An 18,530-nucleotide genomic window follows, 5' to 3' on the forward strand; every position below is an offset into this window, starting at 1 on the left:
AATATTTTTAAAACATGACAGCCAATTCTATGAAAACACCATCAACAGACCACTGTCAGGTGAACAAGGCCCTAAGCAAGCCAAAATATACAGAGCTCTACATGGCTTCCTTGAGTCAATTATTCAGTTCTGAAAATACATACTTTTGCACATCCCTTATAAACATAGAACTAGTAATGAAAAGATATAATGACTACCAAATTTTCACTAAATTTACTAATTTAATTGAAACAATATTATATACATTATATTTATTCAGTACAGTATTATGCTACATGAATATGAAACCTAACCGTAGTAGAATGTCAGTGTTTAAATCTTTAAACATGCGCCAGCAAACAATTATAAAAAAAATATATAAACACTTGATCACTCAAATGCCACTCCGACCCAGCCTATGACACACCAATGACCATCATACTACAGACAGACACACACTCTTTACTGATGACCAAGAGGAATCATCACTGAAATGACTAACAACTGGACTCACATTCTTTATAACCACACTGTTAAATTGATTACGATAGATTCCTTTTTATGTGGACCACAAAGGGGACTAGAGGTACGAAAGAGGTAAAGAAGGCATAAAAATTATATTGCAGTGAAATAAATAGCCGATAATAAGTGCAGCCACCACATAATAATAATAATAGTTGCAGCCACCACATCAGCTTGTCGATATCAGCTCCTCACTCAGTGCACAGCAAGCTGGTAACTCTGCCAAGCATACCTGGCACACAGCAGCGCTCTGTGACCACCTACTCTGAGTGAGTGAACGGGTGTCGGGGCACGAGTGGGATGGGGCAAGGTGAGGCTGGTGGGCGGCCGAGCGGCAGGAGCTTCCTGCCTCATGAGCCCGTCTCGCAGCGGGATCAAACTGGCTGCTGCGTGAATCACACCACTCCCACCACCAACACAGCCACTTCTGCTACCACAATTAAAAGCAATCTGGAGAGAGAACAAGAGAGACTGCAGTGCTAAAAATATTCAACAAACCTCACCACTTAATAATTGTGCAGCAGATTTCAAATGACTATCTGATGTTCTGTGAAGTGACCACATTTTGAGATGCTAAATGAAAAAGCAAATGGGCTAACTCTAAATATGTACTGTATCTCACCTATTTTTTTCCATTATCAGCAGAGCGTTTAAAAATCCAAATGCTTTCTTAACAGTGTAAAGATGATCCAGACTGGAGGAACAGATGGGGGCAATAGGAGAGATTTTTACATCTTGAGAATAAAGCTGGGGCTGAGAGATAGGAGAAACCACAATACTCTCACCTGAACTGCTGCAGACATTTAAATAACGGCAACGACTTGACTTTTCCATTACTTATGAGCAGGAACACTATCTCCAAAGCAAATAATGCCCAGAGGGTGTGCAGCAGCTCCCCAAATCACTAAATAGAAAAATAGCTAAATGCCCCAGGCTCCCATTCCTCTGCTGGCTGCCCAATGGTGGAAGTAACCTTTGATCAGTTTTGGGTTCTGGCTATTTGCATTTCATAATGAGATCAAAAGGCTCAGTCCAACATCTTACTGAAGCCACCGCTTCAAAACTGCAGCAGATTCAGGCTCAGTAACAGCATTTATCCTTTAACCTGAGCTGAAAGGTCAGTGTCAGCGGTAATAGCAGTGATGATTGTTGGGCACCTGCATTCTTCTCCTTTCTTCCTCCCGTTTTGCTACTGAGAAATACACGTAACAGCAACTACCACCTCATGCTCAGTAACAAACATTTCAAGCATTCTGCAAACAGGCAAAGAAATATTTAGGATTTCCTTCGGCATCTCATATTTGCTGAGAGTTCTTTTTTTTTGATTATCAGTGCTGGACGATTCATTAGGCCAAGACTGTGAGGGGTGACTGACCCAAAACTCTTGTCAGCAATTACAGTGTTGCACATACTCAAGGAAAATTATGCTTTATAATCCCATGGAGAGACAACCATGTTAATGGCATCATCTGCAGGCACAGGTGCCACAGCTTCACATTTTCAGACAGCATGATTAGATTATGACTTGTGCTACAGATATATCTGCAAAAGTGTTTTATATACAAGTTTAAAATTTTTGAGGGTAATGCCTTTAACTGAGGTTGAGCTGCATGAGTACACACAGGGCCACATAGACATTTGGAGGAAAAAAAAACTCATGTTATGGAAACCTGGGGCCAAGTAACATTGAACTCATTAGGCAAGGCAACCACAAGGCCCAAATTCTGTCAAACTTATAAGATTAGATACTGAATTCCTGCTAAGCATCTGCTAAACATTAAATATCTCATCAGCAATGTGTGGAGCTGACTGGTAAGGGAGAATCTGTTAACCTGAGAGCAGCCAAATTAATCTCATTTACACTCTTATTCAGGAAGACTGCGGCAACATGTCTCACACATAATCACTGCAATCAACAGGGGCTGACAAAAACGGGTCTCATTCATTTTGCTATACAGATGTGGAAAATACAAGCTTGCCTTTTGTCTTGAGGCCTGTATGTCATTCTGTATAAAAACAGATGATGGCACTGTGCTCTTTTTTTTAATCTGAAAACATCAAAATGAATTCTGCTGCTTAGGCCATATTAATGCACAAGTAATTTTCAATCACATAAGAACCTCTTTTTAAAACCATTTAAAAATAGCCCATTTCATTCCTTGGTTTGGCTTTCTGATGCAGATCTTTCACCAGTGGCAAGCTAGAGCTCTGCAGAACCCTGACTCATAATACTGATGAATCTTAGACCCTCAATCTTTTGCAAACAGCTCTGAAGCACTTAATAGGCTGCAATAAAGACTGATCTAAGGAATCTACTTGCAAGCTAGAGTATATCCTCAAATACTGTAATAATAATTTTTGACCTTGACGAATTATCTTTTCTTATTGACAATGCTTATTAATATTTCTTAAAAGTGTTGGCTAAAGGAGTTCTATTGAGATAATTAAATGAGTTGCTGCCATCCGGATTAGCCCAGTCTCATCTCTCTAGCATAGACTACATTATCATAGAGAACAGACGTGTGCGTGCGCTGGGTTGTAAATTCCTGCTGCCGACATCTCCAGGGGAACAGCAGAGTGGTGACTGCACGCCGACCTACATTCATCCCAACTGCATGCACGATGTATGTATGAATACGTAAATATATCACTGCACAGCACCAAGACAAAAAGTCCCTATTAGACAGGAATGGCTCAAATACCACAGGTGAGATTCACACCATCTCTCCTGTTACAACAGCTCATCTAGCTCTTATATAAAATGCACACCAATCTTATTATTCCCTGCAATACAGCCTAAGAGTAGTGTGAATGTCACCAGTTTGACGAGCTGTACTCTGCCTCTCTGCCTGAAACACACTCCCTCGCTCACATTATACAGGCAGACAACATAGTGTCTCTTTCTGTGTCATACTGCACATCTAAAAGTAAATGTCTTCAGAAAAAGTGATCAGCATGCCTTTTCCTTTGAGTTCAGCCACCTTCAGTTGAAATACAGCCACTGCTTCTACATACAGGATTAAGTGTGTAGGGGGGGCTATTCCAATCTTCCCCCATCCATACCTGCAACAGAAGACAAACGGATATGTCTCCACAGAATGATATTAGCAAGCTGATGAATGAGGTCTATTAACTAAGTACTACTATTTTCCGTTTTGAATAATACTACCATGTCTTTGGGATGGCCACTATTCACACAGTCACAAAGTTATATTTATATATTTATGTAAAGCTTTGCTTTGTCCATTGTTAAAAGTGCTAAATAAATAAAACTGAATGGAATTGAATTAAGGGTTATAATAGATAACATACAACAGGAATGTGGCAATTAGTGGTCATCATTAAGATAATTCTGTGAACAAGTAGCATTTCCTTCTCTGGTCACAATGTTAATAAATGCTAGGTGCTTACTTGTCTTGGGTTACATTCTACATTCTAATTGCAATTCTAGTTCATTCAATTCTAGTTGCTTGAACAAGTCAGGGCAGTATCCTTGTATACTGCTTTCTGCATACATAAAAAGCAGAAATCCATTTGTTGTTTTGGTTCACAATGCAGGCCAAGGACAAAAGGGGCGGATGTCACAAGAAGCATTAAGGCACAGTGATGAAATTGAACTTACCAGCATTTTTTCAGATAGTACTGTGTGTATATGAACCCATGAGTGCAGCAAGAGAATGAAAGAGGAGCAGTACAAACCTTGAGCATTAACACCTCCTGAACCCAAGCACACCTCTTGGAAATTACACATCTTTTCAAAAGCAATGTAACTGCATTTCCTAAAATATAACTCTAAGAACTTTCATTTATGAGAAAAGGTCATTTTTGTTTTTTCAAAAGCCTGCTGACTGTTGCAATTTCAGCATCAAGTATTTAATTGGAGGTTTTGATTCCGGGTTTATCAAACGAGGAATAAATAAAAAATCATGAAACAAAAAAAGAAATTAGGGCAGTAGTGTCTGGGTGATCACAACACTATAATCTTTTATAGCCTTGCATAGACTGATGTAAACATCTGCTGCACAGAAAAAGGAAACGTGAGGGAGGTGAAAACATGCTCCTGCATGCACACGGCATGTCTCTCACGGATATGAACCACATACATATTGCTTTGACTGCAATGAAGCCAGAGCAGCAATTCTATTGGCAATAAATGTCAACTGATTGGAAAGCTCATTCTAATATCAATTTCCATCTCCGCTCTATAAAAGGCAATCAGCATGGCTTCATCTCTGTATATCACATGCTACTTGAGAAGATGACACAGCAATGGCACTCTCTTGCATAATGGACTTGTATCAAGGCATCTGGCATGAATAATACAATCCATGAATAGGAGATTTTGTCTGAGGCTCATTTCAGATAGGTCTGCTTCTCTGAATATCAACACTTTCAGTGCTCACATTTCTGCCTGAAAAACAGCTTCTGTTTTCTCTGTTTGAAAAACAAAAACACTGTTAAATATTAACACTCAAAACCAGATCAGAACTGCTTCCTCCATAAAATGAAAGTGATGCTTGCGAATCATTTTCTACCTTATATTTGCAAAATAATTCCCTGCAAAACATCTTGACAGGATAAGAAACGAGGATAATTTCACACATTAACCTTGGCCGTCTCCTCCTGCCTGAATTCTAGGCTGATTTGGCACACTGATTGAATTTAAGTGGAGTGACTGCCACTTGCATGCATGCAAATTCGTCTTGATGGGCAGAAAGCAAAAAAAGGAAATCCTTGGCACCCGCTGCTCTTACCTTCCAGCCGCTGCCTGCCTCCCTGTAGTAGGGGAAATTGTCACAGATCCACTGGTAGATTTCGCTCAGGGTCATTTTCTTCTTTGGCGAGCTGTTGATGGCAAACGTGATGAGGCTGGCATAGCTGTATGGTGGCTTTCCATCTTTGTGCTGCTGTACCTCCTCCTGGTCCAGCGTAGTGTTGGTGTCCAGCAGGGCGCTCTTCTTGGCCATGCCTGGGCCATGGGCACTCTGGGCATCAGCCTTTTGGATGGCTGCCCGCATGGTCAGCTGCGGCAGCCAGTCCATGGAGGTTAAACTGCTCTCCAGCTCCGAGGTCATGGTGGATGGAGCGGATGAAGGTTGGGCGAAGACTGGGGGCAAGCGCAGAAGCTCCTTCAGATTGGAGCCCAGGCGCCTCAGCAGATTCCAGGTCAAAACTGCAAGGAAATAAAATACAGTGGGCTACTTAGTTCACTATACAATATCAAATCAGAGAAACCCTAGCTGCAGACATGCGTTGGGTAACATTGTGATTAAATAAACCGCTGTGACTCTCATCGAGTCAAACCTATGCGGCTTGTTTGGACAGTTTTTTTTATCATCATCAAACACATTCTGTGCTCACTTCTCAGTCTTAAAAAACAGGCCTATTTTCTCCTTTATGAAAGAGATGATCAGAGATTAATTAAACCATGAATGGCAATTACTTAATCAAACCTTCAGGAAAACACACTGGTAATATTTAATTTATTGCAGGACAGTCAAAGGAAAAAGGGTCTGTATTCTAATTAGCCCACCCAGTTCTGTGGAACAGACATCGGTCTGTAGCGCGTGCTGACCAGGCTGTCTGGCCCACCTCCTACCTCTGTCCTACACACAGTGGCTCAGATTACAGCAGAGTGAGTCAGCGTAGCAATGCTGTGGAATTGTTTTCACAACTGCCAGCCAAATGGAGGAATGGTTCACAAGGAATTCCGATTCTCCTGTGGGCCTAAGGGTAGTAACCCTCTCTTCTCCGCTTTCCCTTCCCTTGCTCCACCCAGTCTGAGTTGTAAACAAGGCACAGAATTGTCAGCGTGCCTTGTGCCAGCTTGTGGCTGCACCCTACACCCACAAACAACCTTGTGTTTTAGGCACCATGCCCTCACTGCTCCTAAAATAGAAGGGAACGAGCACGGGGGCCCCACTTCAGGCAAAAGTGCACAGCCACATGACCAGAGCGAAACCCCACTTGCTAGAAATTTTTAATCGCTCAGACAACATGGCTAGAAAAAGGAACCAATGAGAGGGATTATCCCACATAATATTCCAAAAATTCTGGCAGAAAAAATACCTTGAGAGCCTCAGGAGACCCGAGACACACACTGACATGAAATTTCTTCACAAATGCTTGTGAAATAGAGGGAAGCTTCTAAAATCTATTGGTCGGTATGACACACATTTTCATAATTAATGAAGTATTCATAATACCTGAGATTTTTCATAAAAGTGACTCACAACCCTTGGGTTTAAGACCAGATTTTGTAGATGATGTGTTCAAATCTCTAACACTTTCAAATCGAAACTAAACTCAAATTCACTGCAGATTGAATCATATTATCTTTCTAAGGTTTCTGAATTATTTGTACATGGCCATTATTTGGACAATCCTCCAAGCAGAACAAAACAAAACAAACTACTACAATCCTTGAAATTTCTTACTACATGTATCTAACATAAAATCTTAACCTTAAACCACACATACCTCCCCTCGCTTGCTACGCCGGCCAAAAGCCAGAGATCATGGCTCAAACCTCACCCTCTTCCAACGAGGCTGCTGCTGTTTTGACCTTGTGTAAATGGTCCAGATGCTGTGGAAAATCATTTTAATTAGTGCACCTCAGCAGAGGCAGACATTAAAACACAACCAGCATCGCCCCTTATTAGCCTAAACCCAGGGAGTAAAGCGGGGCACTGGGGGGCATGAACCTGCTGGCACAGGACAGTGAGAAGCCTGGCAGCTGCTCTGCTCCAACACAGAGGTCAGCCGGTCCAGCCCATTGAAGCCAGCACACCCTCGGGAGCAGACACATGGAAGTGCTTTGATTCACTGCACACACCACACTGTTTTTTTTTTTTTTTTTTTTAAATACTACAAGCCTTTGTCCATGGCCACGAAGTAGACCACAGTTTAAGATCAGGCAATAATGTTAATTGCCCATCATGTTGTTCTTTATGATTCTTGCTGGTGTATTATATCACTGCAAAAGACAGTATGTTTATTGCAAGGAGAACCTTTGCAAAGCACTGATTGCCAAAAAAACCTTACTATGATGTACCTGTTCTAATATACAAAACCCATTCAATATGAATTCAACTACTATGTCTACGTAGTGAAGACACCAATTGTGCATGGAAATACTATTTAGTATGTTTGTATGCTGCAGGGACACAGTATAGAAGTAAAATACAATGAATGTTTTATAATGACTAGTCACTAAAAGACATCCACTAATCAGCTATCGTTATTTCATTAGGTAAAATATGCAATGACAAATTTTACAAAAAGGATAAATGACATGACTATCATTCACTAGCTTCTTGCCAAACTAGAAAACAAATGCTTTACCAACAAACAAACAAAAAAAGCTAAAACTTCATCACTCCTGAATCCTTGTAGTCAGAGATACTTTGTGCCTAAAGTTGGGACATAATGATGTTTGACGTACACTATATGGCCAAAATGTATGTGGACACCTGACCATAACACTCATATGTGGGCCTTCCCCAAACTGCTGCCACAAAGTTGGAAGCGCACAATTGTATAGAATGTCTCTGTATGCTGTAGCATTAAGATGAAACTAAGCGGCCCAAACCTGTTCTAGTATGACAATGCCCTGTGCACAAACCGAGGTCCATGAAGACATGATTTGCCAAGGTTGGTGTGGAAGAACTCAAGTGGCCTGCACAGAGCCCTGACCTCAACCCCACTGAACACCTTTGGGATGAACTGGAACACCGACTGCACCCCAGGCCTCCTCATCTGACATCAGTACCTAACCTCACTAGTGATCTTGTGGCCGTGTCACGACACACATAGGTGTGACTGTCAGGTGTCCACATACTTTTGGCCATATAGTATGTGATATAAATACAAATATCTTGCGAATTCTAATACAAATCCATCGTGATTAAAATACTGATGGGTGCTTCCAAATGATAAATACTTGAATAGCTTATTTAATTTAAAAAAAAGACACAATTAAACAATACAATAGGCTATTGCCATTAAGTTTAAGGAGAACATTGAGAACATTTGCTACTTAACATGTCAATGGAAAACAGACAAACTCAAACAAGAACTAACTCAGCTGTTTTTACACTGGCCTAGTGTTTTTTTGCTGTCATAAACACGTCATAATTCTGTACAAATCAGATAACATTCCTTTAATTGGTACACATATATTATATATATTGTGTATCAGTACAATGTATAAATAATTTTTGTACATATGTGGTTTTTACAAATTACACATAGTTTGTTGCTAGCAAGGTAGCTACCTATAATTACATCGTACCACGTGAGTGCTACGGTGAAAATTTCTCCTACTGGATCTGCTGCACTTGAAGGTCGGCTTAAATTTGTGCTCCAGATTTTGTCAAAGTTTAAAGTAATTTAAATACGAAAGTTCATCAGTTCGAAAAGTGTAACACATGATGCACCTGATGCACTGAAACTAATGTCAAGTTTATTGTTTCTCTGGCAGCTGAGGACTTGAGCTGCCAGAGAAGCTGGTCTACTTAGTCTAACAGGAATAATTTAAAAGGTGTTTTTCATTAACAGTACTACTACTACTATATGGTGTCAATGTCAAAAACATTTGCCAATCTTTCTAAAGGCTTCATCAATTCAGAATGAGGACCTCTACATTTACAAAGTAGGTCCTTGAACATTTGTAATTAAATAAAAGTCATGCATGTTGCATTCTGAAAGGCAAACAGAGAAGTACATCAGCTCCATAACCAACAATTCCAAACAAAAACAATCCAAGGACAGGAGTCAGAACTGGTTGTTAAAATAAGCAGACAGGAATGAACATAAACATGAACACACACAAAACTGAAATCAAATTCACTGCAGACTGATTCTTATTATCTTTGGAAGCTTGCATCATTCAATCTATCCTACAGCCAAGTAAAGCAAAGACAAATGAAGCTCATCAAATAAGTGATGAAACGTCTTTACTGCTACTACACAAAATAGCCACCATTAGCACATCATTAGGAAAGCAAAAAAAATGCCATCAAGTGACAAAGCATCTAAATGACAAAGAAGTGTCTATTATTTCCTCATGATGTAGATTTTAACAGTAAAAGAAAACAAAAAGCGGAAAAGCATGAACAAATGTTTCACACAGTTTCTGATTTTCAGAGATCTCAATAATTTCAAATGACAAAAAACAATCAACATATTAATCTGCAGATAGTAACAGTACGAGTAAACCAGAGTTGGAATGTGTGTGTGTGTGTGTGTGTGTGTGTGCGCGCACGCATTAGCAAGCAGTCGTGTGTGGTGGAACAGGCCTGTTGGAGAATAGTAATTTGGCTTAGGCAGAGGGGAACTGCACTTTGTGAGATCCCTCCACACAGCCTGAAGATCTGGCATGCCGCCTCACAACAAAAACAGTGATGTAACCTAGTAACAAGGCCTTGACATCTCCACTCCTAACCAAAACTTGGGCCATAGCTTCCATATCAACAGCGTTAGTACAGAGTGTGGCAAGGCCTGATGTTGTCTTAGTGATTGCAGGAGGGAAAAACAGGGAGGGGTGGGAAAGCCTCTCACCTGCTCTGAAGTCAATGGGATATTCCTCACTTTTTCCAGCCCCGAGGCACAAGGCTTAACAAGTTATTTTAAAAAATGAAAAATACAAAAATAGCAACGGCTTACTTTTGTGTTTTTGAGAATTGGAGCACCGTAACTGTCTGCTAGAGCCATCCTACAACTTGTTTTCAGAGGATGCTAAAAAACAGTGACTTACAGTGTCAGTCTTCCTTCTACATTAAAGGCTTAATGGTTCTGCTGAAACCTCACTAGGAAGAGAGAACATTAATAACCAATCCGTTACTTGCGTTTGGACATCATTACTGTTCTGTTCACATTGCTGCCAAGCACACTGTTTGGCTTATTACTGCCTCCAGCAGACCAGAACTCACAACTTGGTCTATTCTAAGGCCAGCGAGGATCTCAGGTGTGTGAGAGACTGGGCTTCTTTAGTGGAGAATTCAGCTTCAGACTGGCAGATCTGACTCGTGGGGAGGTTTCTTGTCAACTGTGGGAGGAGATGTGTTGCAGTAATAAGGCCTGACAGCTCGGGTGGTGTGTCCTCAGCGCACACTGTTGTTGGCTGCCAGGGGGACCAATTCCCACCACAACAGTCTACAGGGACCCCTCTGTGCATGTACTGCATAATTAATCTGCCAATCACAGCAAAGTACCACTAAGGCTGTGATGAGATAGAGCAACATGTTCATGCAGGTGGCTGATCATAAATGTGACACCAGGTAAATGGCAGGTTCATGAGAAAGCCAAATGCGTTTGAGCGAAATGAACAGCAAATTGCTGCTAATCACAAAGACTTACATGCCTTATGTTGTGAATAAAACGGCATGTTGGATAATAGTAATAATAAAAATGGTACTATGGATGATTTTATCCTTCATAACTGAAATACATATAACTTCATAGCAGTCACATGGAGTAAAAAGCCTTATAGGTCAATCAGCACATGATGTGGTATGGGGTTAAAAGCAGAGACAATGGACTTTGTAACCTCCAGTGCAGATACATTCAAATAATTACTGGAAAGGGAAAAAGGCATTTGAATATATGCAAGAGTAATTATGCCATTTGGGGATATTAGAGAGATTTTCTCAGCAGTTGGCCACCACTTGCAGTCTCTTTCATAGCTGGGTGGCAAATAGCAGCACATGCTGACAAACACAATGCCTTCGGCAATCGTGCATTCCAGAGGCCCTTACACCGTCAATGCTCAGCATTCCAGTAATTCAATAAGGCCTTTCCAGTGAATTAGCACACTCATCAGGAGCGGGATTGTCTTCATGTCCCCCAGCAGCTTGGCTAGGAGGTACCCTTTGTGTGTGGAGCAGCAGTGCAACCCTGACACCAACCATGCGAACCCAATTACACTGCTCCATTCGCCTGAGGCCTCCACATTAACACATATTCCCCCCTGAGATGTGCAGATCAGTGCCAGCCTGGCAGTCACTCACCACAGCCTGCTGCTGCTGAATCACAAATAAAGCACTTAAGGCTTTGGCAAAAGAATCATTTGTCCTGGCATTCTTGAAAGCTCTTTTCTCATCAGAATTCCTGTTTTTTTTGGGGGTTTTTTTCCTAGACAACAATTAAATACTCAGCTTTTCTCTGGTTTTGATATGCTTTGCAGGAAGCAGCGGGCCTCAGTGCTGCCGCAGAGCCAGCCTGAACCCAAAGGCACTGTCAGTCCTGCAGTCACATGTGCATTGCATTTTGCACCACATATAGACTTCTAAGAAAGAAGCTGGAAATGGATTACAAAGAGCAGAAGTTTACATATTGCACAAAACCATACCAAACTCATGTCATCCAAATTACATACATGTTAAGAAAACTTCTGGTCCAAAAGTTATGTGACTGAGTATTCCTCATAAATTATATTAAATATATATTAAAGTGCTCAACATAATATTAACAGGAACTAGATTTCTGATGAGAATGCCATTTGATGATTGATGATTTCTAGATGAGAAGGCCATTTGAATGTTTACTATAGAAAATTGAACTATTTTTGGTGGTTAACAATGAAAAAAGGGAAAAATAAATTCATTATACAGTGACTCCGGTGTAATAATTTTGGGTTTCTCCTCACACAGTCCAGACTTAGAATGCCATTAACACTTGGATGATAATTAAGACCATTTTGTTTTTTAATCAATACCCAATCTTTGTGAAGTAACTATCAAAATATTAAAGCGTTTACTGTCTACTAGAGCTGAATGTTGCTGCTTCACATCCTCCTTGTTCTGAATCCTCTGGCAGTTTTGAGCATTTTTTTTTTTACCTTTAACCCTCTGATGGCATTTTCCTTCTGCTAATTCATTACATTCGACCAAGTACAGACTCACATGGGCCATTTATAACAGCACACTCACACATACGTGAACAGACATCTAGTGTAGACAACAGTGATACAGAATAATAGCTGTTCTTTACTATACTGCAGCTTTGTTTTTACAGAGTTATGCTATTTCCTAACAAAAAGATTCAGGCAAATGGCAAATAACTCCAGGAGGAGGGAAAGGAGAGAAAAAAAAAAGAAAAAAAAAAAAAAGGCAACAACCACTAAAGCCTTAAACAAAAGCTTGGTGAGATACAGAAGTTTACGCCATATTTACAAAGGGAAAGTTCATATAGATTTAAGGATTTTAAAGTTGTGAGCACAGTGTGTAATGAGTCACAGAGCTAATCTGAGGAAATGAAGAACTGAAACATGGTGACTCAGAAGGGGAACACCAGCCACTCGCTAATAATTATATGGCATAAAGATGAATGATTTAAAAGCTGTAGCACTGAGGCATTTAAAGCATGACCACCTACACGCAGCTCTGACGGCAAAACTGCAAACACTAAAAGAAAGGATTAAGGATAAAAGTCCAGAAATTACACCTTAGTCACTGCAGGTGTGGGCAGACACAGGGTGTTTATGTAATAAAATAAGTTCAACTGTTCTATTTATTTTCTGTATACTGAGAATTATGAGGAATCACTGACTACAGGTATCTAAGTTCTGAGCCACTGACTGAGGAATTTGACTTGAGCTTCTAGGTTATGTAATTTGGTCACACCTGGCCATAAATTCCACTAACATTTTTCAAGATTATTCCACTGATAGATTCCAGAGAGCATTAGTCTTATCATTCGGGGCTGAAGGTTAAACTCAAAGCAGGCAAATAAAGCGTTCTGTTTAGCCGAACGGACGTCATATAAGGACTGCACGCACATCTGTATATTTTTTTTAGGTTAATCAACAAACATTTTCACAATGACCCTGATGCTTGCCAAACCATTATAGCCTCAATGTCTGGGCCAGATTTTCCATTAGCCAGTAAATACCGGTATTTGACCGTTAAACATTCCCGATGTCCGATAAAATCTAAAATTGTCTGACACATGTAAAATGTAAAAATATTAATACAAAGCAGACATACTTTAGACAAAGCACATTTGCAATTGCACACCTAAATAAGGTCTCCGTCTGCACAAGTTTTTTTTTCCACGTTTCTCCTGTAACATGTACTCTGATTGACTCGCTATTACATCCTTGATACTTGCGTAGTTTGTACGTGTGCGCGTGCATGGAACATAGCTAAAACATTACAAGACAAGGTAGCATGCAATAGCGCAACAACCAAATACGCCTAAGCAAATAAGTCTCAGTCATTTCTGAAATCCTAACCAGCCAGTTAGTAAATGGCAGGATGAGGAGCACGATGTAGACCCTGAGCCGTCTGATAGCGTTGCTTCACCTGCAAAGAAGAAGAACTCTAGTCCATTAAGACCCGAATGGAAAGAGATTTCCATGGCTATGATAGGAGACCGTCGATGGAGAGAAAAAAAATGTTCTGCTCATCAGGCAAAAATGTTACAATGCAAAATAAACACTGAGATGAGATGGCCAGATTTTTTCCAGTTTGTCCAGTAAACTTTATTATTCCAGGACACGTTGGCCAGCACCAAAATTTCTTAGTGGAAACTCTGGTCTGGGTCTATGCGGCTCTATCCTCATCACTCAAGGTAGATGTTTAGCTAGTTCACCACAGTCTATTTCAGTGCACTGAGGTCAGGCAAGCCTTTGTATAGTCCTTTTTAAAGGGAAATTTGGTAAAGAGGCATCTTGATGCATTTGAGGATTTATAGCAACTTCATTAAGCCTGTGATTTTTCAAGCTCTGGCAACAACCTTCAATCAATTTTCTTCTGGACAAGAGTATCAGTGGCCTTGAGAGAAGCAACAAAAAATAAACTTTGCCTTTGATAATGCTTATAAATGAATACATGTATGTGCATTGCATTGTAATTACTTACTAGACTGAAGTGAATTTCACTACAGATTTATGTTTATTTTTTTTTGTGCTATTATATACAGTCTCCTCTGAAAGAGTTGAACAGCAAGGCCAATTCTTTTGTTTTTGCTATACACTGATGTTTGAGTTTGAGATCAAAAGATGAATATGAAATGATCAGAATTTCAGATTTCATTTCCTGATATTTACATATGTTAAACAACTTAGAACCTGGCACCTTCGGTGGCAGACCACCCAATTTTTTGGTGAGCAAAAGTACTGGAACAGATAGTCAAAATAAATTAATGTATCCAAATTAGTTGGATTTCCCTTGCTTTCAATAACTGCATCAAAGCAGCAATCCACTCACATCACCAAACTGTTGCATTCTTCTTTTGCGATGCTTCTCCAGGCTTCTTTCAGTTGCTTGCTTTTGGGGGTTTGTCCCTTCTGTCTCCTCTTCAGGAGGTGAAATGTATGCTCAATTGGGTTAAGGCCTGCTGCTCGACTTGGCCAGTACAAAACCTTCCACTTTTTAACTCTGATGAAGTCCTTTTTGTGTTGGCAGTGTGTTTTGGGTCATTGTCTTGCTGCATGATGAAGTTCCTCCCAATTAGGTCAGATGCATTTCTCTGTAAATTGGCATACTGACTTGAATTCATTCTGCTGCTACCATCAAGAGTAACAATAAAGATTAGTGAGAACTGTGTTGAATTGTATTGGCTATGCCCAATGCTGATACAATGCTCTGATAGATTTCTCCTCTTTTCTCAGCTTCAAAATGACTTGCTTTTCTCCCACAGACCACTCTCTGGTCTTCATGTTGGTATATCCTTTTTAACAACAAAAGTAGCCTTCCCAGGCGAAAAACCAGGACTCAAACCAAGAGTACACATTCAGACCTATTAATTGTTTAAACAAGCAGTCTTAAAAATAAATAAATAAATAAATAAATAGAACTGGCCTTGCTGTTCCAATACTTTCGGCAGGGACTGTACATATATCGGAACCACATTCTTGGCAGGCTTTTTTTTTCAGAAGTAGCAAACGAACCAGTGACAGATAGAAACAGGCATCTAAAAACCCATCCAGTACAAACGTTACTGATTGTTACACAAATGGCATGTGGGTTGAAACTGGCCTAAAAGTGGCTAATGCTGAATATTTGAATATTAAAGAGCATGTTAAAGTTTAAGTTCCCTGAAAGAACTTTTCCTCATCTGGCCATAAACTGTTCCATAGAATAAGGAGTGCTTGTCCTCTAGTTCTGCACCATGCTGACCAAACGGCTCCAAGATAAGGTTGTGTTATGCATAGGCTGAAGGGTTAACTTAGAGCTCCTGGCTCATCTGTAGCACGAGTGAAAAGAGTGAAGGCAGGCTGAAAGAGGAACTCTGGTGTGAGCCCACAGCCAAGCAGAAATGTGAAAACGTTGCGCAGGAGACAACTCTGCTTCTAGATAGATCCATTAAGACTTTAACACGAGGGAGGACTCCAGTCAGAGACTGGACTACTGAGCTGGAAACATAATAAAGTTTAAAGCTGTTCTGTCACACATCCATTAATCCTTGAAATAAAGCACATATGCGCATACAAGCAGTAGCCTAACTGTAGGTTGACACATCATTCACTCATGTCAACTTATATCAACAGGATACTGTTAGGGCAGGATGCAGTAACATTGACTCATTTCCTCTCACTACATCAGATGACATCAATGCTGAATATCTGAACATGTCTTCACAACTTAGTAAAGAACCAAGTAAAGATGTAGCGTGGAAGAAAAAAAAAAAAAGCCACACTACTCAATGTGAGGATTTACAGCGAATCAATAGGAAACTCATCAGACTGTGTCTTAAATCCTTGGAGTATTACTGACTGTGAATATAGTCTGATGCAGCTTTCATTGGGAACATCATTTAGTCAGCCTATAAGAACATCTTCAATTTAACAAGTTTGTCTTGTTTGAATTAATAGAGACACTGCTTATTAAATTAAAAAAAACAAGATATCTGCTCTTTACTAAAAAAGTAGTAAAATTAAAGACCAAACTGCAGTTATTTCAAGCATAACATAATGTATTTTTCACACTATAAGACAACTTGTAACATACAGACAGGTAAGCAATTAAAGAAAAAAACAACACAGTGTCTTGTCCGGAGCCACCAGCACAACTTCAGTGCATCTTGTCATAAAGTCTCTGGAAGTGTCTACAGGGATGAACACCACTCTTCTAAAAAATATTCTCAAATGAGTCAAATGATACACGATGACATGTTTCAACACAGAAGTATAAACCGGTCTTAAAGCTTCAAAACAATTTATCTAAGCAGATCCACACTAGCTCTGATTTCCTTTAAGATCCACAAACACTCATACTACGAGCAGCTTTCCCTTGAACACTGTATCATCACAACACACACAGAGAAGAAATCCCGTCACTTAATTAATAGCTGATGTGAGTCTCAGGGGATTTGCCATCACACCCCACAATCATCCTTCTGACAAATCTCTCCGATTAAAAGTCCTAAACACACCCCAAACCCCAGCACAGTGTACATGTCTACAACACCAGCATGAGCAGAGAAGGAAAAAAAAAAAAAAAAATCTAATTTAATGGCCCTGCATGAAGATCTAGAACAATAATAACATCTCAAGTCACTCATATATATATATATATTATATACTAACTATTTTCAATGAAACGTGACATCTTTACCTCTGCTGCCTTGAGTCCAAATCTCACACTTCCGGAGTTCAACACAACCTTCTTAAAGCTGTTCTTATCCACAGGCATGTACGGAATCATAAATTCAGGAGCAAGCAAGTAATTGTAATCCAGTGTAACTGACCAACCCCATATTTTGCTTACTCAGAAATAAGCCTGTTTAATACGCCTGAATGTGGTAGCTAACTTAATATCTCCCAAAAAGAATGACTAAATAGTTAGCTAGTTTGTAGCATTCATACAGCTGAATGGATAAAAGAAAAATACTAGACACAGAAATTGAATACATACTCAAATTCCTGGGGAGAAGACAAGTCTGTGTAGTGATGGTCCTCCTCACCTGATAATTCAATTAAATTTTATATGTATAGCACTTAACAATGGACACTGTCACAAAGCAGCTTTACAGAAACAAATACATTCAAATTAAATTAAACCAAAATAAATTGTAAATGTGTGAATTTATCCCTAATGTTTTCGATGCATGTCATTTTTGCACACAAGACAACAGGAAGTCCTTGGCTAACATTTCAACTAAGAGATGTGGTGAGAACTTTATAAAGAGAATAAAAAAAAACCTGACACGCTGTATGACACACCTGCTGAGCCTACAAATTAGAAAGCAATGCCCGAACATGTGATCTGCTCGTCCAGGGTGGACAGGGAAGTGATTTGTCCACTCCTGAAACAACACCTTTACGTACTGTTAGTTAAACTACATGCTTTGGTACAAAACGTGTCTTTGATCGCCATGGTTTCTGCAATGTGTAAAAATAGAAACATGATCTAGCTGTACAGCGAATTAGGAAACTTCTCAAGAAGACAGTCATTTCTATCAATCCTATTTCATGTGCACTGCCAGACCATACAAGAGTAAGCTATACATGAAAAGGAAGTGCTAACATAATAAAGTCAGAGATAAACATGGTGCTGGTGTTCATATATCTTATGAAAGCAATGACAGATAGCTGATGTTTAACTACAGTTCTGGATTTGGAACAGCCTAGTGGGCAGGAGAGACCTGAGAGAGAGAGAGACCTTGCCGAGCTTGTTTCCTTCTGCTTAACTTTTATTTTTTCTTTGGCAGGTTCTGGTACAGTTTGCTATCAGGTTTCTTGATCTAGAATCAAGTGTGTAACTGAAGCATCACCAGCATCGCTTATGGATGCTTTAAATGTCACATTTAGATTTTTCTTTACCCCTAGTTATACATATTCAGCATGAGCCACTCAATTAAATATTAAATGTTAATTGTACATAGTCCTAAAAGCAGAGAAATTAGGAGCTGAGGAAAAAATAACCAAAAGAAACTTGGCAATCATCCAACTTTAACTGAGCTGACGTCACAGTGAAAGACTTATATGTCAATATTTATAATTCATTTTGTGATATTCAACAGTACCCAAGATTTATTTTACAATAAACATTTTAGCTGAGTTAATTTACGACACACTGATATTG

The 18,530-nt window shown here is 39.7% G+C and overlaps 1 protein-coding gene across 5 annotated transcripts in view; it reads right to left on the reverse strand.

The window, feature by feature from the left end:
• foxj3 (forkhead box J3) overlaps window positions 1–18,530 on the reverse strand; it is a 95,513-nt gene that overhangs the window by 56,501 nt on the left and 20,482 nt on the right. For 4 of the 5 annotated variants that reach the window (XM_053227328.1, XM_026932569.3, XM_026932568.3 and 1 more), the window contains one exon: window positions 5,256–5,674. In XM_053227328.1, coding sequence (XP_053083303.1) covers window positions 5,256–5,576 — 321 coding nt within the window. In that variant the 5' untranslated portion in view covers window positions 5,577–5,674. Of the gene's footprint in view, window positions 1–5,255; window positions 5,675–6,981; window positions 7,088–18,530 lie in introns of all 5 variants that reach the window. The other variant, XM_034314127.2, reaches the window with a different exon arrangement.

The sequence above is a fragment of the Pangasianodon hypophthalmus genome, chromosome 20, assembly GCF_027358585.1.
Source record: "Pangasianodon hypophthalmus isolate fPanHyp1 chromosome 20, fPanHyp1.pri, whole genome shotgun sequence".
Taxonomy (NCBI): domain Eukaryota; kingdom Metazoa; phylum Chordata; class Actinopteri; order Siluriformes; family Pangasiidae; genus Pangasianodon; species Pangasianodon hypophthalmus.